The sequence below is a fragment of the Hermetia illucens genome, chromosome 4 (genome assembly GCF_905115235.1).
Source record: "Hermetia illucens chromosome 4, iHerIll2.2.curated.20191125, whole genome shotgun sequence".
Classification (NCBI taxonomy): domain Eukaryota; kingdom Metazoa; phylum Arthropoda; class Insecta; order Diptera; family Stratiomyidae; genus Hermetia; species Hermetia illucens.
Window position 1 is genome coordinate 36,562,849 of NC_051852.1, and position 22,055 is coordinate 36,584,903.

At 39.6% G+C, this 22,055-nt stretch overlaps 1 protein-coding gene across 3 annotated transcripts in view; it reads right to left on the minus strand.

Annotated features, from left to right (window-relative positions):
* Positions 1-22,055, minus strand: part of LOC119653695 (voltage-dependent calcium channel type A subunit alpha-1) — a 399,598-nt gene that overhangs the window by 138,691 nt on the left and 238,852 nt on the right. For all 3 annotated transcript variants that reach the window (XM_038058565.1, XM_038058567.1, XM_038058568.1), the window contains 3 exons: positions 21,580-21,781; positions 21,328-21,492; positions 6-116 (listed from right to left, as the gene is read on the minus strand). In XM_038058565.1, the coding sequence (XP_037914493.1) occupies positions 6-116; positions 21,328-21,492; positions 21,580-21,781 (478 nt within the window). The remainder of the gene's footprint in view (positions 1-5; positions 117-21,327; positions 21,493-21,579; positions 21,782-22,055) is intronic.

The following is a 22,055-nucleotide window of genomic DNA, read 5'->3' on the forward strand; positions in this document are numbered from 1 at the left end:
CCCACCTTTACACCAAATCCAATAATTTTCAGTACAGTTTCTACACTGAACATTCCAGTGAATCCCATGTTGAGATACATTAACGATTTTTCATACATCTTGCTTTGTTGATGATACTGTATAAATTCAATCACATAGTTTTTGTTTTAAAAAGGAATTGATTATTTATGAGTGTATTTAAATCGCTAAATGCTAATGAAAAAACAAAATATCTAAATTTTGTTCTCGCTAAGTGTCTAGAGTGACTAAAAAATGAAGATTTTAAGGATAAATAGTTGTTGTTTTTCTTTAATTAAATTTTTAGTTTATCATAATTTTAGGTCTTATCTCCACGCCAAAGATAAGCTATGTTGTATGTATGCTTTGAAAACATCCAGTAAAAATGGAATTGAAATAAACATAGATTAATGATGAAAGATACTACTTTTCTAAAAATCAAATTTGTCAGATTGTTTCATGATTATAACAAATATGTTGTCGCATTTGGATATTTGCGTTTGCTTTAGAGTCTTTCTCGGTATTGTATTCTCTGATAGACACATGTTAAGATATCTATACTAACTATGACGAATCTAAATCAAAGAAAAAACACACTAAAACACAGGATAAAAATATGATCTACCAGTATACGTGCAGCTTGTTAAGGACCTATCCATTGAAACGTTAGCGTAGATAGAGGCCTTTCAGAAATAGTTTCATGACGTTAAGGCACTAGCAAATGATATACCAATATGACAGACTTTAAACCTTAGCCTTGAAAATGTGTTTCCTCGATCACAAATCTCCTGGATTCATTCACCACGAATGGAAACTGAAGCACACATTATTTTTCTCTCTTTGATTTCACCATGTGGTGCCATTTTAAATTGTATACCATTTTGAGACTGTCCATATACACCTGACTATCTGTCCTCAGCAAGTAAGACCTAGGGGTTTTTTACACGAGATCCAAACATCTATTTCCATTCTCCGATTCCAAGACCCGATGAAATTGATAAGACTGACTAGGCTGACCCAGACTAATGTGCAAGGTCAGATAAAAGCAGCAGGATCACTCTCGAGACCATTCGACATCAACAACGGTCTACCACAAGGTGATGCCGCATCATGCCTCCTCTTTAACCTGGCCCTCGAGAAAGTGATCTGTAATGCTGCGGTAAATGCAAGAGGTACGATCCACGCGCACGTTTGATGTCAGCCAACAGAGCCTATTTCAGCTTACAAAAATTGTTCCGCTCGAAGCGTCTCACCATAGGGTCAAAGTTCTTACTGTACAAGACTATGATCTTGCCAGTCCTTATGTATTCCTCGGAGACTTGGGTTCTTCGCAAGAAAAATTCCGAACTCTTGGCCGCGTTCGAGAGAAGAATCCTCTGAAGAATTTTTGGTCCCCTACATGAGGATGGACGATTCTGTAGCCTACATGACGACGAAATATATGAGCGATACCATGACCGTCCGGTTGTGGATAAAATCCGGCTCAATTGGTTACGGTGGGGGGGGATCACTTAATCCATGATCCAGCCCGAAAAGTCTATAAGGGCAATATCTATGGTAGGAAAAGAAGACGAGGCAGACCCTGCCTGAGATGGAGCGATGGCGTAGATCAGGGCGCCAGACAGCTTTTAGGGATATCGAATTTGTGGACCTCGGCGCAAAACTGGGATGTCTGGAGTTCCTTATTAAGGCAGGCCTAAACCGGATACCAGTTGTTGACCGTTGATGATAATTCCAAGACCATGTCGATGTTATAACGCACTAGAGCTTGCTACCTTAAACTCTTCTTCTTACGGTAATTTTGAGCATAAGTTAAGGTTTTTGTTTTCTCCTCCTTCTGAGGACAGTGTGTAATTGGAGTTTACTCTGTTTACTGTCCTGTTAAATAAATGCTGGGGGCAGTGGAAATCTTCCTGCGCAGGTGTTGGGAATACTTACATCCCTGATGAATTAATAAAGGGGAGGCTTCGACCAAATATGCCGAAAATATTCCTAGAGTTTTTTTCCGGTGGGGTTGTGATTGAGCAAAATACATCTGCAAATTCCGCGATCTCGAAAGTAACAATAGTGAAAAACTTCCTTTTAACTTTAAATTAACCGCTGGGATAAAAGTAACGCTGATTAGTAGACGAACTACTGCTATGCAGTTCTTAACAAATAGCTTCAAGAATTTCTCGTACGTACGATTTCCCAAAATGGAGACTTCAATCGGGTCTTGAGTTCGTATGATTTATCATTAATAGGCTTTCTTTTCTTGGCGCCACCAGGAAATCTTCTTGTAGCTCAAAAACAGTCATGCAACAGAAGTTGTATTCGAATTAGAAATACTCGTAGGCTATACATTCTGCGCTTGAGAGGCAAATCTCAAGATACCATATTCGAAGCAGTGCAATGAATCCTTAAAGACTATCCGAAGTATAGTATCAAAATCGTCCTTGGGGATTTTGATAGCCAAGTGGAGATGGAGCGCGGATTCAGGCTCCTATGGCTTGCATAAACACATCAATGAAAACGGACTGCGGATTTTTTAAGTAGCAGTGTCACACGAAATGCTGTTGGAAGAATCTGATTTGCGCGGAATGAGATCCATAATCAAACGTGGTCTGGACAAACTTCACCACCTATCAAACTTCATGAGTTTCAGAACATATAGCGGGCGAGTTTAGACTCCTATTACTATCGCGTTGGCATGGTGCTCGAATAGCAACGCCAACTCTGATCCCTTCTGACAACTAGATGAGGAGGAACGTTGTCATTGGTACAGATAAAAATATATTTGGCCCCACTACCGGGCGCAGAAGTTTTACCAATAAGGTAGCAGGGTAAAACATATGCTCATTCTGTCATGACAAAGAAGGAAATCTGATTTCCGAGCGAATGGGTATATTAGAGCGACGGGTTGAATATTTTGATGAACTTCTCAACAACCAGAATATCGACGAATTCCAAGTACGTCAACTGAAGAGAATTGATAAATACTGCCATAACCAACCTTGGAAGAATCAGTTTTTGGAATTCATTGGCTTAAGAACGATAGGTCCTCAGGGGTCGATAGAATGACAACCGAACTGGCTAACTATGGAGGTGACTAACCACACCAAGTGGTTCAGCAACTTGCGGGGCTATACATAAATGAAAGCAAGACGAAAAATATTGCGGGAACGTCAAAAACGAAAGAATGAACAACAGATAGCACTGATCAACTAAAACCAATTAAGATAGGAGACTACAATTTAGAGACCGTTGATAATTTCCGATATTTACGGTCGAAAATCACAACTGGTAACAGCTATGATGAAGAAATCCGCGCACGGTTGTTAGCATCCAACAGAGCGTATTTCAGCTTGCAAAAACTGTTCTGTTCGAAACATTTCACATACGGTCAAAACCCCCACTGTATAAAACAATGATCTTGCCAGTCCTAAAGTATTTTTCGGAGACTTGGATTCATAGCAAAAAATTACAAACTCTATCCGTGGTAGAGACTGAAATCCTTCGAAGTATTTTTGGCACCCTACAGGAGAATGGACGATTTCTTAGCCTATATAACGACGAAATTTTTGGAAAGATAGCAGCACCATCTGATTGTGAATAAAATCCAGCTCAGGAGGTAGCGATGAGCGGGTTATCATCACCGTTACTATCCGTATGGGTGGGGATGATACAACCTGAAAAGTCTATAAATGCAATATCTACGGCAGAAAAAGAAGATCTGGCAGACGGAGCGATGGAGATGGAGTGGTGGTGTAGGCCAACCGTGAAACAGCTTTTAGAAATATCAAATTAGTGGACTCCGGCCCGAAACCAAGATGTCTGGGAGTCCATATGATGGGAGATCTAGACCGCATAACGATATTACAGATACGTATGTGAAGCATATAATGCTTTTATTTCAAGACGGTAAATATTTGCCAAGAGATGAAGACGGGACAGTGTCGGGTTTCAAATTCCTTCAAGAAATAACAATGGACATAAAACTGTGGAGAATATTTAAACCGGCCATATACACTGGACAGGATTAGTAAGAAGTTCTTTCTGAACAGGCAAATTTAAATCCCTGTGAGCATTGTTGCACTAGTACGCGCTGACCTATGTGCGTAGAAGTTACGTTACGTTAAGTACACTTCAGTGTCCATATCTCCAAACGTCAGAGGACTCGGGTTTTCAAAAAAAGTCTCACCTGAAAAAAAGATTGAAAATGAAGTATAGAACCAGCAGATATCACTCTACCATATAACAGGCAGAGGATGCAATCTAAACCTGGACGTGGTTGGGAGTAGGGCAACGGTTTACCCTGCTAACCAGTCGACTAGCATCTCCTGTAATCTAGCAAGTGAATATAGTATTGAAACCGACATGTGTGTACTTTTCAAATCAGTTGAATATGTAACAAGATTAATAACAATGGGTGAAGTACAAAGCTTGAAAAACGCCTGTTGAACCAAAATGAGCAACCCTGCTACCAAATGCGATATCCCCTTATACGTGGTGATCGTTATCAGCTTTTCCTTAATATAAAATTGCAGATAGAAAAGGACGTGCTGGAAAACGATGCTTCAAGTTGGAGGTTGGGTAAGGTTGGCAATTCTATACAGAGAGCGAACTGTTACACAGGTGCCTACAAAAAGAGCCTCGGACTGACTTGACAACACAACGGCGGAACTGGCAAAGGAAAATAACTAAGAATTTACGAATCTTCCCATGGAAGGTGCGATTGTCGATAGTTGCTCAGCAGCTAGCCAATACCCTGCCAGAAAATAAAGTTGATATCACTGCGTTGCAAGAGATTTGGTGGATAGAGACCGACTTTCTGGAGAAGAGCAATTATACTATATATATTATAGCTGCAATCCAGTAAGTTAGTTAGCCGAACGTAAAGCCAGCTGTCATCCGTTTTTAAAATAAACACACACTTTGCACTTGCGAAGAAAATTTCGAAACGCAAAAAATAAACGTAAGTCTCTCTAGATTCACGACGTACTAATCGAATATCGTCGACTCTTCTCCTTAAGGAGTGTCAGAGTATATAGGACATATAGACTTGGAAACATAAAGAGCAGCCGTATCAGGCAGGAAAAACTTTACCAACAGGTTGAAGCCATATACACTTCCATGCTCATCTTGCCGGGAGAAAGGGAAATCTGATTTCCAACCATATTAGCATATTGCAGTCAGGGGTTCAATGTCTTAATGAATTGCTCAACAACCAGAATATTGGCTAGATGCAGACCTGGTAATTGAAGACGACGGGCAAATATATCCACTACCAAGCGCGGAAGATACAGTCCTTAGTCCTAGATCTCTATTTGCGGAGCGGAAAAGCTGCTTTGTTTCGTACATGCTACGGAGATTTGCTTGCTCTGTAATTAGAGCAAGCTATGATTCTAGGAGGAGTTTGGAACATTAAAACGGCGGACAATAACGCTAATTTGTCTCCTCGGAGAAAACACTGATACTTACCTACCCCATATTCTATTCCGAACTTTCGCTAAACTGGACATTGCATTTGTAAATACCGGAAATACGACCACTATCTGAAAAGGGTACTGAACCTCAATACTTCATGTAATATATCCTCGGGTTAGTGGACATTACTATCCCAGTGACCACCAGGTAATCTACTTTCAGGTTAATAATCGGTCATGCGGCGAAGTGTTTTCATAAAAGGGGTGGTGCAGCGCCGACTTGACCTGTGGAAGCATCTGAGGGGCATGTATTCGCAGAGCAGCTGTTTGGAAGCCGCGACACCAAAGACATAGCTCTGTTGTTGTGAAAGGCCAAATAAATAACAAGTATTATAATGGCGAAATGCAGCGTCGTGTGCCGAAGCGACATGGACCAAAAAAACAATTTGCAAAGTATTCGAGTTGGAAGATAACAATGGCACTTTAAACCGGTTTTTAAATGACTGCAGCTAAGTTTCAGCGACGAATTATATTTTTTAGAAGACCCTAACTGCTCGTGTGTCCTTAGAACGGACTGGACGTGGACATGGGCTAAGAAAACCTTAATTGTTTGTATATATTTGCAAGGACTTTAGACACAGTCCGTGCGCCATCGGAGTATCAAAATACAACGCCTCGTAGCCGGAGCATTTCACTCCATCCTTTTACACATGACCCTGAACCTGGGAAGAACTGCTTACATATGAGAGTAATTATGATAATGATAAATCGGCCTAATGCTAATACGGCAAAGACAACCCCGAAGGAGACATCATGTGTTATTGCAGGAATGGTACCGATGAATCTTCTGGTAAATCGCGTGTCCTACCTTTACAAGAAATAGACAATGAATCTAATTTAAAAGACAGAATAGTGAAGAAGAAGATGAGGAAGGGTCATTAAAAAAGTAGTAACAATAATAGAACGATTTGGATAAGGCTCCTTGGAACTTCAAACCGAATCCAGCAAAGTTATGGCGAAATTAGCTACCGAGTAGCGTAATTTCTGGTAAGGCACGGGGTTATACGGTGTATAACTACATTGTATGCCGATTCAGATTAGATACATCTCTTTTGCTTGTGGCAGATCGCCTGCTGGCCCATTATGCCATGTTTTCTTGTTCGCCATTTCAATTAGAAAGGCTGGGCTTAACAAATATTTTGGAAAGTCATTCACAACATCGGTAGTATCGAGGTTATGCTGAAATCATAACCGTCCGTGGTCTTCATTGTGAAGTAAAATTTTGCTGTAGTTCCGTGGGGAAAGAGGAAGGAGATATTGGGGGCGTTTGTAGCGGACAATGGAATCCCATTAACTTCTGTACTCTTCGTGGAACAGTACCTCTCTAAGGTTTTTACGCTGAAGGCATTTAAATTAAAGAAGAAACGGTTGACTGCAGATTTCTAGCCAAATATCATACAATCTGTCCTTCCTTGCAAATGAGAGCAAAAAAGTTTTTCTTTAGAATTCCTTGGCCAACACATTAGGATAAAGCTTGAAAGACTTCCAAAAGAACAACTTATATCTGAGGACTTTGAAACTTTTTAGCGCCATGATAGAGCATCACACCTTCTGCATATTGATATAGTTCCATAAAAAGATAAATTCGGTGATCGGCTTTAATCAGAAATGATATTACATATTTTGAGAAGAGAAGTAGACATCCCATCAAGAGGAATTCTGGCAAAGTAATGGCACTTGTTTTTTCCTAGCTTAGTTCTCAGAAGAAGTCGCGCCGAACTAGTAGTCCTCCTAGCTACACTTTTTTCTATCTTTAGTCTAATCCAGACGCCATAATGGAGCCTTTTTCCTATTTGCGTTTGCGTGTTGATGTTTGTGTTGCTATTTTTGCGCTGATTTTATATTTTAGTGAATATCAAAAACGACAGGAGTAGAATAAGTTTCATAGTTCGGGAGAGTTTTTGTCTTTTACTAAACAAAACTATTTAAAAGAAAACATCTATGGATGGGACAACTACTAAACACAAAATTGTCACTTATTCCATTATGTACTGAATTCGTCCGCATCTCAGGATTTACTAAACTACGAGAACACATACTACAACTAAAACATTAAATAAATCAATCTAAGATTATAGAAAGATAAAATAAATGAGTTGATAGATAGAAAGATGGACTGACAGATAGATAGATACCAAATAAAAAAGTGAAAGGAAGATAAATCACTTTAAATTTATTTTAAAGAGTTTTGAAATAATTTCTGCTCTTTCATTATAACTGTTTAGGAGTATTTTTTTTTCTCTGGTTCTGAAATTGTTTAGTGTTTCTTTATGGTTTTATTTATAGACAGTCTTTAAGTCTGTAAATGAACGTCACCTTGCGTTTTTTATTAACACACACGTGATTGGAACAGTGCAACTAAAAATCAGTTAAGAGACAGACAACAGAAAGTGCAATAGAGTGCAAATCACAGTTTGCTGCAGAGAAGAGTATCACACTTTTAGACGATAGCTCCACAAAACCAATTACAATTAGATGTTTTATGAGAAGCAAAAATTAAATTGATAACATGCCAATTTTTCTTTGAAGCACAATGTTTCGAACAAACATTATTGCAATTTTCTTTTATTTAGCGGAACTTTGATGAAACTGATATTTTTATGCCAATGGCAGAATGGTTTTTTCAAACTCTAAATTCCTGGTTGGTTGGCTCGATTATGAGCTGCATTTTATGGATAAAAATTAACAATATTTGATAATTTCTCTAAACACTCAAAAAAGGATCTTTTGAACTTTTGAGTCCCAATTTTTATTCTTACTTTTATTTTTAAATTTTATTATTAGGTACTCACTCTCTCCCAAACCAGATGCCATTAACACAAAAATCAGATTCAATCTTTTAAATTGCAGGCCAAGCAATACTATTAGCTCCCAATTGAAAATTTCAATGATGATAGACATACATACATACAACAGACAGCAACATATTTTCTTTAACATTTTTTTCTCGTTTAATTAGACTTTAAGCAACATAGGTCGGAAATTAAAAGAGTAAAAATGACAGTGTAGTGTAGTATTGTGCGGAAATTATTAAATTTATTTCTACAAAAATTCTTGAAATATATTTTCATTTTAAAAGAAAAAGATGTTCATTGGTCGACAATACATTTATGTGAGATTATTCGCAAGGATTTTGCCAAATAGTAAGTTAAATTCCCGACTACAATCGTCGGGAAAAACGTACTTCGTGCATTGCATTTTAACACTGCGAAAGATTCACAAACTTTCAGGAGATGAAAATGCAATCCAAAAATATCAATGGTAATAATTTGAGGTCAATCTTTCGCCGCAGGTAAAAGACTTCTACTGATAACACAGTATCTATTTATCTCCTCAAAAGAGGGATTCAAGATATTCAAAAGCTAACTTCCTATTCATTAGACACCCAAATCATGAACTACATAAATCGTGTTAACTATCTCTTTAAGTGGATATGGGAGCAAAATTTGGATGAAGAGGTCATCAGGTGACAGGTACTTGGGGCTGATTTCAGTGACCTTTGTAAAGAAAATAACTCTTAATACTAAGATTAACTAACAAACAAACAACATAACTTCTATTCAATAATGATGTAATGAACATGGTAGAGGAGCTGCTCAAAATTGACATCTAAGATTGCTATTTTCCCGAAGACACATAAAGAACTCTTTGCTACCTGGGAAAAAGGTGAACATTGCTATTCATCAGACGCACTAATATGCAATAATTCACCTCGGACACCACCTTAATGTGGTGAGGTAGTCTGTAGTAGATCACCATTCCACTCAGAATCCCCAAACATATGGACATGGAACCACTTAACTCATGTTTCCCTACGGAGGAGTCTGTGGAAGCCATACTCTCTACATCGATCGAAAGTCTGCATTTATTAAAAAATATAGACAACTTGCGGTTTCGTCCAAGCCAGATGCAACTCACCACACGTTGCCTCCCCTTTACCCTGAGAGCAACGTGACCGAATTGGTTACTGGGTGATGTTTCTCCTCTTATATGCGACTCACAAGGGTCAAAGCGTAGTAGAGGTTCCAGGGCGAAACGTGGATCGGTACCCACGATGGAGCATAATACCTGGGAAACGCCGGTGATACGTTGGCTCCCATAGCTTACATAAAAATACAAATGATAACGGACTGCGGATTATTCAATTAGCAATGTCACACGAAATGGTTGTTGGAAGTACCTGGTTTGCGCGGAAAGCGGTCCACAAACATAGAAGTCCCGTCTGGCTTCTTTCAACCAAATTGACCACGTGTTGATCGAACGCCGCAACGTCTAAGCCTTGATGAATATCAGAATATATAGGGGGGCCAATATAGACTCGGAACACTATCTCGTTGACATGTTGCCCTCCCCTCTGACAATCAGGTGAGATTTAATAATGAACCGATCCATAACACAGCCCTCCGCAATACCTATAAGAGGGAAATTCATGCCGCAATAACCGCAGCCAACAGAGATCCTGAAGAAGAAGCATCAACGAAAGATCTTCCCAATCACCTGAAGAACGTTATCATAAATACGCCCACAAAAAGCCCAAAACGAGTCGGAACGACTGGTTTGACGATGAATGTAAGCTAGCTACGCAACGGAAGAATGCTGCATACCGAGTAATGTTGCATTCTTAAAGAACGCGGGCACGCGCGGAGACTTATCACGAACTCCGTCAAGCGGAGAAGCGATTTCATAGACAGAAAAATGAAGCCTGGGAGAAGCAACTGGTCTGTGAACTTGAAAAGTACAGGGATCAACCGCAACAGGGCCGCAAGTTTTACTAACAAGTCGGTAGGATGAAGCCTTATACATCTTGATGTTCATCCTGCCGAGACAAAGAGGGAAATCTGATTTCCGACAGAATGGGCATATTGGAGCGATGGGTTGAGTACTTTGGTGAACTACGGAACAACCAGAACATCGGCGAACTGGAGGTGCCGCCTTCTGAAGATGACGGGCAAATACTGCCACCACGACGTATGTAAGAAACAGTCCGTGCAATTCATCGGCTTAAAAATCATAAGTCGCCAGGAGCTGAAGGAATTACAGCCGAATTGGTTAAATATGGAGGCGACCAATTGCACCAAGTGGTTCATCAACTTGTGCTCAAGGTGTGGGACAGCTAACCAATGCCTGACGACTAGCAAAAAGACATTATCTGCCTCATACATAAAAAGGGAGATATCACACAGTGCAGTAATTATAGAGATATCACGTTGCTGAGTACCATCTATAAGACATTCTCCGCTATCTTGCAAGGTCGGATAGCCCCGTACGCTCACAACATCATTGGCCCATACCAAGGAGGTGTCACTCCAGGAAAATCAGCAACAGATCAGATTTTCTCTGTGCGGCAAGCGATGGAAAAATTGTTGGAGTATGAGCATCAGTTGCACCATCTATTCATCGACTTCAAAGCCGCCTATGATAGCATAGCCAGGGTAAAACTGTATACAGCCATGAGAGGATTCGGTATTTCGGCGAAATTGATAAAACTGACTAGGCTGACCCTGGCCCGAGGCCAGATAAAAGCAGCAGGATCTCAAGACCATCCATCGTCAACAACGGTCTATGACAAGGGGATGCCCTATCATGCGTCCTGTTTAACATGGCCCTCGAGAAAGTGATCCGTGATGCTGAGGTAAATGCGAGGAGTACAATCCTCTTTAAGTCCACCCAACTACTGGCCTATGCTGACGATATCGACATCATCCAACAATTGCAAACCGCACTGGTCAAACGGGAAGAATAAAGATAGGAGACTACAACTTTGATACCGTTGATAATTTCTCCTATCTGGGGTCGAAAATCAAAACCGGTAACAGCTACGATGATGAAATCCGCGCACGGTTGTTGGCAGTCAACAGAGCCTATTTCAGCTTACAAAAACTGTTTCGCTCGAAGTGTCCACAATAGGGTCAAAGCTGTTACAGGGACAAAGACAAAGACAAAGACAATAATCTTGCCGCGTTCGAGAGAAGAATCCTCCGAAGAATTTTTGGCCCCCTACATGAGGTTGGACGATTCCGTAGCCTACATAACGACGAAACCGATGAGCGATACCATGACCGTCTGGTTGTGGATAAAATCCGGCTCAATAGGTTACGGTGGGCGGGTCACTAAATCCTATGGATGAGGATGATCCCACCCGGAAAGTCAATAAGGGCGATATCTATGGTAGAAAAAGAAGACGAGGCAGACCTAAGATGGAGCGGATACCGAATTGGTGGACTTCGGCGTAAAATCGGGATGTCTGGAGTTCCTTATTAAGGCAGGCCTAGACCGGATACCGGTTGTTGCGCCGTTGATGATGATGATGATATGCAACTCACAAATACTACATGAGTACGGATTACCCAAAGTAAATTCATGCATTAAGTACAGTGGTTGGGATCCACGCAGCCGACTTTTCATTCAGTAATAGGTCAAAAAGCCTAAAATCAACATGTTAGTGGCGAATGACGTTTTGAAGTGCATTACATCTTACCACCCTTTAACGATTTCCGTGGGAGTTGGAAATAATGTGTTAGAAGGTGGTCAAACAAGCGAGGTCCCTCCCACAGGAGCAGTGATCTGAATGTGAAACAAGTCGAAAACCGGAAGCTTGTCACTTCAGGTATGAACGGTTTTGTTCGTTTCTTATAAAAGTGTATTTGAGTGCAGAACTATCTCATTTGCTCCTAGCGTGTAATGTATTTTAGTGTAATGTTGAAATTTAGTATTTTGGGTTCCAATAAATTTACACGGAAAAGACAACTTTGAGCTACTGTAACTTGATCAGTAATAGTACGATTGCGATCTAACTTAGAGATATCATGCTTCATACTATGGTCAATATCACCGCAAAATCTTATAATTCTGATATAAACTTAAGGGGATTCTAGCCAATTTTCCAAAAATGTATAATAGTAATAAGGTATTACTAACCTAACACGAGTAAACATATATATGAGGAGTTTTTTGAGGCTTGGACTCTGTATAGAGGAAGCCTCATGTTTTTTTTTCAGATTTTCCGGTTTGGTATGTCCTGAGAATGGGTTTGTTAAAGAAATTATCACTTTCCAACAAATATCAAAACTAACACTGGCTTCGAAAAGGACCAATTGAGACCTTCCATTTGGTACCCCACATGGCTATATTCGGTGAAAAGAAAAAATTGCACCCACGTTTGCATATATGAGGATTCCCCCCCCTTAAATTCGACACAGAAAGATGTAACTTACTGCATGTGGGGGCGCTTACCATTCCCACCTTCTCGCAAAATTTCGTATCAATCGGTATATCCGTTTTTTAAAAGAAATGTCTGTGACCGCCGGAAAAATTCCGAAAATTACATCAAAGGCTAAGAGTGACGGAGTGTTTAAAAAAGGTTTTTCCGTCGGGACCAATCGAGAACAGAGCCCTTACATGGAGGAATCACCCTTCATGGAGCTTGGAGCAAAAATAGTTTAGCTGCCTGAGTTCATCAAGGACAAGCACAATGTGCACTAAATTATTAACATGGTGAGATCCATCCACCAGACGTAGTGTCATCCCCCTGTTACCAAAAAAGAGCGCGGGGAAAGATGGTGATCTTTTCGTGAATCAGAAGGCGCCTAAAAGGAAAAAAGTCACACTAATAGTTTCGAAGAACGGAGCTAAAAGTTCGGAAAGGAGGAAGGCTAAGCTAAGAGAGCTGAAAATGGTAGATGAAGCAAATTCACTCAGAAAAAGGCGAAAAAGGAATCGAAGGTGCGAATACGACCTAAAAGATCACGGCAAGCAAAATCCGCAGGACCTAAAAAGGCATCTCATATTTGAGCTGAAAAAATCAAGCTTGGGCAAAACTTGAGAGCTTCATATCCAAGTTAAAAGCTCACTTGCGGAGAACGTTACGATGCGGGCCCAAAAACATGGGATCTATATACAGCGCAAGGATCATCTAGAGGAGAAATTTATGATTCTGAGGAAAGCCTATGGTAGCACTTAAAGGACCACAATGCTACTATCATTGGAGGCAGCGCAGAGTTCTCAGCAACAGGAAAAGTACGAATCAAACAGATTGTCTGCCGTCTGAGAAAACATATTGCCAGATATAACAAATGCCCAGAATTCAGGAGGGCATTGACTGCAATGAAAAAATGAGTTTCATGTAGATAAACCTCAATTATTGCAGGGTCATCGTAAGTGAATCATAAAGGAACCGTCACGAGGGCGCAAGCTATACAATGCAGCATGAGTCAGGCGGCCAGTGGCTTTGTGTGGGCAAAAACAGGCGGGGTATACGTATATAGCTGCTACTACCCAACCAGTCTTACATTGTCATCTTATCAGTAAACTTATTACTGTTACGGAAATAGCTCTTTTTTTTGAGCGCCATTACCTTTTAACGGGGATGACTGCCATAAATCTTCGACGATCTTAAAAAAGGGACCTTCTTCTTTCTACTGTGTGCCCTCTTTATCCCCTTCCTCTCCGGAGTGGCGCTGACAAATCAAACTTTACATTTGAAGTGTCAATATTTTTTAAGGAGAGAGAGGAGAGTTTTCTCGCTTCTCCTTTCATCGTCTCCTTCCGTACAAAGTCAAACCTGGCGTTTTGATATGAAACTAGCCTCAATTCGGGGCTCCATAATTTTTAAGCAAGGATCGCGGGTATCACTCTGCCATACCGGACTTACTTAGAAAGGTCAAATGTATTTTGACAAATTGCCAAAACTAAGTCCGTGCAGACTCTTTTAGAGTACGTCAACATGAAAGCTCATAATGGAATTAGTGAATCAGCGATTTCTGCACTCATTTCAGCAAGAAAATGCTTCAAGAGGAACTGAAGCTTTCCAAGGGGTGGCTTTCAGTGAAGCAGAAAGACCTTCTATACTATCTTTTCATTTCAGAGCACCTGACAACATTGGTATCTCCGTTAATGTTGAAAAGAGGAGCAAAATTGGTAATCATTAGTTTAGAGGAGAAGAAAGCTGAGAAAAAATTCAAAAGATGGAAGTTTCAAAAGTTTGAATTTTCGTTAATATTAAGAATTCGGAGAAAAGGAGCAGTCACTCACTATCTGGATATATGGTCAGAATAGCGGTATTAAAGGATTATTCGTGTCTATCCTAAAATGAGAAAACGGAAGTCACGGAACACTACCTAGGTGAATCATTCGGAAGAATCGCGCGATCCAGTGCCTACCCACGCATGGGACACGTGAGGGTGGCTACCATAATGGTGGGCGAGCACGTGTCGAGGGAGTGCTTTTATGGAGCTTCAATATTGCGCTATCTTTTTAGGTTTTTGGGATAGCTATTTCCTCTTGGTCGTCCCTCGCTACTCAGGATGGTTTCTTTACTGTTATCCTGCTCCCCTTGAAAGCCTATCTTCTGCTGGGTAAAAACACCGTCTATTTACAAAACCCGCATGTAAATGTTGGATAAGAAATTTGGGGTTACTTTTCGGATCAATCAATTCGGTCTACATCTTTGACATAACTAAATTTATAAAGATCATGGCTTGGTTTTTTTCAAAATGTCTTTTTCTAAATATAATAATAATGTATAAAGGGAAGTGTGTTAAGAATAGCAATGGCCTTATATCTTAGAATATTTGAAGCTTTTTATGTATGACTTGAATAAAATAATAGTAGCTTCGGGCTGAAGTATGGGCGCGTTTACGTTCAACATAGAAAAAGGAGGGTTCAACACTTACAAACCGGTTCGAACACGCTGGTTCCAGTTCCAGGTTAGAGCTAAGACAGCGTTTCATGAGTGGCCTCTGCCTTGGTACCAGGCCACAACCCTTCTTCGTGGTCTATTGATTTACAAATAATAAAAGTTCATTAAAAAAAAAAACCAGGAAATATGTTACCTGTTTACCCCGGTACTCTTTTCAAATTACTTTGCCTTCCGATAATCCTCCTAATTCAAGGCTATTATTAGAATAATTAGGGTTTTCACTAGAGGCATTTTGATTTATTTCTTTGTTAAAATTCAATTAAATTATCCACTTAAAATCAGAGAATGCCCAGGTTATTTTAAACCCCTAAAAGGGTATAGATAGGCCTTAAAACCTCTTTTAGTCAATTATGTTGACTTTATGGCATAAACCTACTTCGCTCCTAATTATATCCTACCTGGAAATTGATAGAATATTTTCACCTATAAATACCCCAACTCCTGGTTGAATATTCTATTGTGATTTGTGACGTCCCCAAGTTAACAGTTGAGTTTTACCCAGGATAAAACAATGGATTCAAACTATCAAGAAGTCGTGCTATTGGTACTTTGCATAATTTGGGTTTATCTGGGGGTCAATTACATTTTGCGGTGCAAGAATATAATCAACAGGCTTGTACTTTAGCTCCTTTTTTAAGGAGAAAAATTCTTTGAAAGAGTTAGTACAATAAGTTAAAATATTGTTAAAATTGTATTGAATCGGATTCTAAATAAATTATTTGAATTCCAGAATAAAATTCGCCTTATTATTTATGTGTATACATGCGTAGTCTTCTATCGAGATATTTTCTTCTTTAAAGGGTTAGTTCTTTCGATGGAACCAGACTACTGTATGAACAGAAATTCTTTCGACCTTGACCCTTTTAATGTCTTGATTTCTTTAGGCCAGATTTGTAACAGAGTTCTCTCTGGGCTCAGAATTCATCAGAGCCAACGTAAGTGGGTTGGCTTTTTGAAGATACCACTTTTTTGCTTCAGCAACAGTTTCTCGATCTAATCTCATCTCCTAATTAAGTAGGAGGACATTGAAACTATAGTCGCGTCTAATGAAGGTCCTGGGTATTTAACGTGAGTACGTGGTGTGTAGGCATAATCCCACGGTCCTCTTCGGACACAGGGATCCAACAACTATTTAAGAATGACTCTGAAATGCTGCCGTGGTGAGGGAGCTTAGTAAGGAGGATCCTTCGAGAAACCAGAGGGGACACCTAAAGCTAAGCGGTAATCAAAACCCCAAGCCAAGTATGACTACCGTTTCGAAGGCTGATTGGTCACACGCGGCCCACAGTTCCAACTAGCTTTATCTCCAGGTCTCAAATCTACGAATTTCGGTCGTTATAATTCATACCCATGTCAGGGTCTTAAATTTTGGGTAAACCGCTCTCTGCCGAGATCGACTTATTTTCCCCGGAAAAACAAAGACCATGGTTGCCAAGTATGAAGAAACGAAAAACTTAATCAATAAAAGTATTCAACACCACTTTGATCATGAGGATCCAATCCTGAATGAAGGGGCAACCCTGAACTCTTCGATGAAGAGCCTGAGTCTAGATCACCCAGATTCGCCACTTATTCAAGTAGGAGCCAACCCTATTGGGACCCAGTCCTTAACAGATAAGCCGAAGCAGGCTCCATCTGGCAGGATCCCTGAGTCCGGGCTTCAATCGGCGCCACCTGCTGAGGCTAAAGTCTTACCTATGGGTAAGCATATGTCTACAGGCAAACAGCCTTCGGGCAAAATAATAGCTGTAAGGATTGCATCCTTCCAAGGGATTACACTACGTTTCGAATCGGTAGGTGAATACCGTAGAATATTACGGCTCTACTACTTGGGACCGTCACATTACAAATGTTGGCTCCTAGAACTATCGAGAGGGACGTGCAGCCCACGGCGTGAACCGTAGAAGAGGTGTCACATCTCTCTGATAAATTTACAGCACACATGGCATGTATATACCTCATACGAGAACCCTGGGTTGTTGTTGGTCAGACGAAGATATTTTGGTAAGGCTTTCTTCAGCGAAGAGCCGGCACACTCTCTGTCTCTGGAGAGATTCGCGAAAGACTGCGAACAACGTCGGCGAGAGGCCGATGAATAGGCGATTTCCGGGAATAATACAATGAGCCTAACAAAGGTCTGAGTGCTTGGGGCTGCGGTTCCCCCACTAAACCAACTAGCTCACAAGAAAGACAGCTTTTTTTACTATCGGCAAAAGCACAAATTTAGGGATATGTCGATAATAATTTTCAAGAAAGTAAGCCACAGGAATTACAAATGTTGGCTCCTAGAACTATCGAGAGGGACGTGCAGCCCACGGCGTGAACCGTAGATGAGGTGTCATATCTCTCTGATAAATTTACAGCACACATGGCATGTATATACCTCATACGAGAACCCTGGGTTGTTGGTGGGGAAATTAGCGGCTTAAACATCGGTATGCTGATTTCCTGTATGCCAATGGAATTGATAGACCCCGCTCTTGCAAGGTGGTTTCAAAAGACCACCAAGCTACTTTGGTTAACGGCCTATGTGATAGCGGCACCACAATAACCGAATTGACCATAGAAAGCCAAACGGGAAATAAGGAGATGCTATAGTGCTCTGCTTATTTCCCTTGCGACGTAGTGGAAGTTTCCAGTGGAACATGAATCAGAGCTGACCAATATGCCAAAAGTAAAGGCGTGGGAATGATAGCAGGATGTGAAAATCTTATCTCGGGGCCGAAATAGACATACAGCTCTCAACCGGAAGATTGGACTCTGGCTTGCAAAGTAGTTTCACGGTAGCGAGTGAAATGGGCACTTAACTTATTCCATAGATACAAGTCTGCAGGTCCAGATGGCATTACTCTACTCTACTACTCTACTCTACTACTACTACTCTAGTAATAGAGAGAATGGTTATTCTGGCCTTACACATTCGGAATGTAGACCACGCGTGCCTTACACACGCTTATATTCCAACCATCTGGCGTGATGTGAAGGTGGTTCTGATGACCTCCGATCATATGGTTTCCAGATACGTATCCGCAAAGACATATCCCGTCGTAATCACCAAAAGAGAAGAATGCTCGATAAATGGCCACGAATCTTTTGGGATTACATATTTAATAATCCTCACCGACGGTTCAGTCATGGAAAACGCATCGAGTGCAGGAATGTTATCGAGAAGTCTAAATATGGAACTGGATCGACCTCTCGGAAAAATGACGACCGTATTCCAGGCGGTGATATATGACATTTTATTGGCAGCAGAAAAATGGTTGCAACAAAAATGGAGCGGGGCTGAGAGTCGGGAAGGATTATCAGCGCTAACTAGCAACGATATATCAGTTGGTGTGAAGTTGTCATCAGATGATGGTGAAACTGGGCCAACTGAACGAAACATTCCTGATGTGGGTGCCAGGACACGCAAACATTGTTGGTAATGAGGAAGCTGGCTCGCCAAGGTTCCCCCATCTACTGTCAAAGTCTACTCTGAAGGGGAAAATGCCGCAGTCGAATGGAGAAATTTTGTTGTCCCTCAAGAAGTGAACCTTAGCAGGGCTGTTAACGGAACATTGCCCCTTAAACTGACACATGGAAAAACTTGGAATGGTCGTCTAGGCCATATGCAGCCAATGCAAGGAGGGAGAAGAGACGGCTCTGCACTTCGTAAGCAGCTGCCCTGCCTCCTCAGACGTCAGACGAAGATACTTTGGTAAGGTTTTCTTCAGCGAAGAGCCGGCACACTCTCTGTCTCTGGAGAGATTCGCGAAAGACTGGGAACACCGTCGGCGAGAGGCCGATGAATAGGCGATTTCCGGGAATAACACAATGGGCCTAACAAAGGTCTGAGTGCTTGGGGCTGCGGTTCCCCCACTAAACTAACTAACTATTCCTCACAAGAAAGACAGCTTTTTTACTATCGGCAAAAGCACAAATTTAGAGACATGTCGATCATAATTTTCAAAAAAGTAAGCCACATGAATACGAAAATCTTGCTGATATTTAGAGCAAGGTGCTATTCCTTGGTAGCATCTTCATTAGTTGCACTTACCACAGCCAGGGTAATAAAGGCACTGTCCGATTATTTTCAATGGATTTAAGTCTCTTTTAAGACGAGTTTTGGCTTTCGCTTTCTTCCTGGTAGCAATCCTTTTCAAAATGGGCCATAAATGTAAGTGCTAATGAAAGTACGTGGAAGCCACTTCGCCAATTACTGCCTTACTTTTGGGTAGTAGTGGACTTTACGATTATCAAGTGTCTCTGGGAATCTCGACCTCTAAAATAACTTAAAATCAGTCCTAATTATGTTGATATAAAAGGGCATCTTGGAAGCAGGCTTGTCATTTTTTTATGCATCAATTGCAATTTTCTTTTATGTGAATTTTCTTCTAATATTTTCAACTTTTTGCTGATTTCTTTTCCATAATAAAGGTATGAATGCCCTAGAAATAGCAAGTAACCCAGGCCAAAGAATATAATATAATATATTTAGGATGGGGTAAAAAATGTAGTTTCTGACGAAGAATCTATTGGACGTTGGTAAAGAGTTTCCCCTGTTACCCTATCAATCTAATCTAATAGATCTGATCCCATAAATCATTTGCCCTCTCTTAATATTACAGACCGTTATGGTATTAGGAGCACTTAAAGTTCATTGGAAAAGAAGCTTCAAAGTCTTCACAGGTTTCCACGAACGTTTCATGTTTTCATTATTAGAACAAATCGGAAACCGGAAGCTCGCCGCTTCAGGTATCAACGGTTTTTTTTGTTTTAAACTACTAACTACTACTACTAACTTTAATATAATATCGACATTTAGTACTTTGGGTTGCAGTAAATTTACATGGAAGAGACAAATTTGAGCTACTGTAATTTTATCAGTAATTAATGCAAACTTTTATAACTAAGATAAACTTATATATAGCAATATATTGTTGTTATTGATTGAATTTGAGCAAATATTGATATGGAGAATATTTTTAGGCCATATAGAGGTAGCCTCATGACTTTTTTTCAGATTTTTCATTTGGGTAGTTCCTGAGAATGGGTCCCTTAAAGAAATCATCACTTTCGACCCCCGCACACAATGCTCTTCCAAAAAATGCCAAAACTAACTTTAGCATCGAAAAATACTAATCGAAGTCTTTCATTTGATACCCAACATGATAATATTCAGTGAAAAAAAATGTTCACCTCGTTTTTACATGTAGGATCTCTCTCTCCTCAAACTCAACATAGAAAGATGTAACTTACTGCAGGTGTGAACGTTAAAAGTTCCCAGCGGTATAACCCTTTCTGAGAAAAGTGCGTGTGACAGGCAGACAGCCAAACATTGGACCGATTTTAACAAGGCTTTGTTTTATAATACAAACGAAACCTTAAAAAAGTACGACCGGCTATAGCTCGTTCATAACTTATTGGTTTTTGACTATTAATATGGTTAGACTTTTAGTTAAGGAGAAATCGATATTTTTATATAAAAAATTTATAATTCTAACAATATTCATCTTCTAATTGAGTTACTGATTATACCCCAATCTGAGGTGTTTCGGCTGGTAAGCAACTTCTAAAACATGGGGCCTAAATTCTTTAGCCCAAATATCCGACCAAACCATGTAAAAGTGAAGCTTAACGTGTTTTGTCGACCAATGAAACCTTTCCATTATTATATACATATTGATTATATATAATGAATATATGTATAGTATTAGCAAATATGTCAATATATTATATTAATTAAAAATTTTAAGAAATATCTCAAGAACTTATGAAGTATTTGGCCAATTTTTCACTCAGAATAATTGAAGAAATAAAAAGGTTCATGGAATTTCGAAGCAATCGTGCTAAGCGTATTATTAATTTCATAAGATTAGCAGAATATAGCTTTTAAATTTTTTTCATTGAATCTGCTTATAATTTGGTTTACAATGCCTTCAGCCAGAGCAACATATGGGGTAGCAAAACATAATTTCCGGCATTTACAAAATTCCATGAAAAATGTGTAATTATAACGAAAAAAAACTATGACGGAATGATATCTTCATTAGAATTCCAATTTTCAATAGCAAACTTTCATAGATTTAGGATATTTACTGCATTCTATCTTTACTTGGCTACTAAGATGCTATTGAAAATGGACCCTTACGCAAGAGAGTTATTTCTACTATGTTTGATACATACCTTCATCATTAGTAAAAGAGTATTAAATACAATTAACATCATTATAAAATATTCGAACGGTGTTGATACAACAATTCTCCATACTTTATATTTAAAACTATTACGATCTTTCGGCATATATCGCTCTAATGGTCGTGCACCTATTGTAAAATCTATACATGATTTCTGTAAAAGAATAATATTCGCATTTAGATAGTAGTAATCAAATTAAAGATACATAGTAAGATATATTAAATATTAACAAATTCATACTTGATTTTTATCGATTTCACCGTCTTGTAATTCGGCTTCGCCCTGTTCTTGAAATGTAATGATAATCAAGGCCACGAAAATGTTAACGAAGAAGAATGGAAACACTACGAAGTAGACAATATAAAATAAGGACATTTCAATACGGAAATTCTGTATTGGACCCTTATTCTCATATGTGGCGGCCATTGAATTTTGAAGGACTCTGTTTGGGGAAGAAAGAGAATAAAATTGGATTAGATGCGTTTACTGATTATATTTGGTAAATAAATAAAATTACGGAAATTACAATTCAATTTGAACTTTACTAATTTGAATGAGAAGATGTTAAGAATGCATGATGTTGAGCCTTTCCTAAATTTTAAATGTTTAATAGTTTTCATTTTTTGTTGATTCTAGGTAATCTTTTTTGCGAACCTAAACCAATTGGGCAGCATAGTTTATATAAACGAGCTTTTCATAGGAACATTTAGGGATGA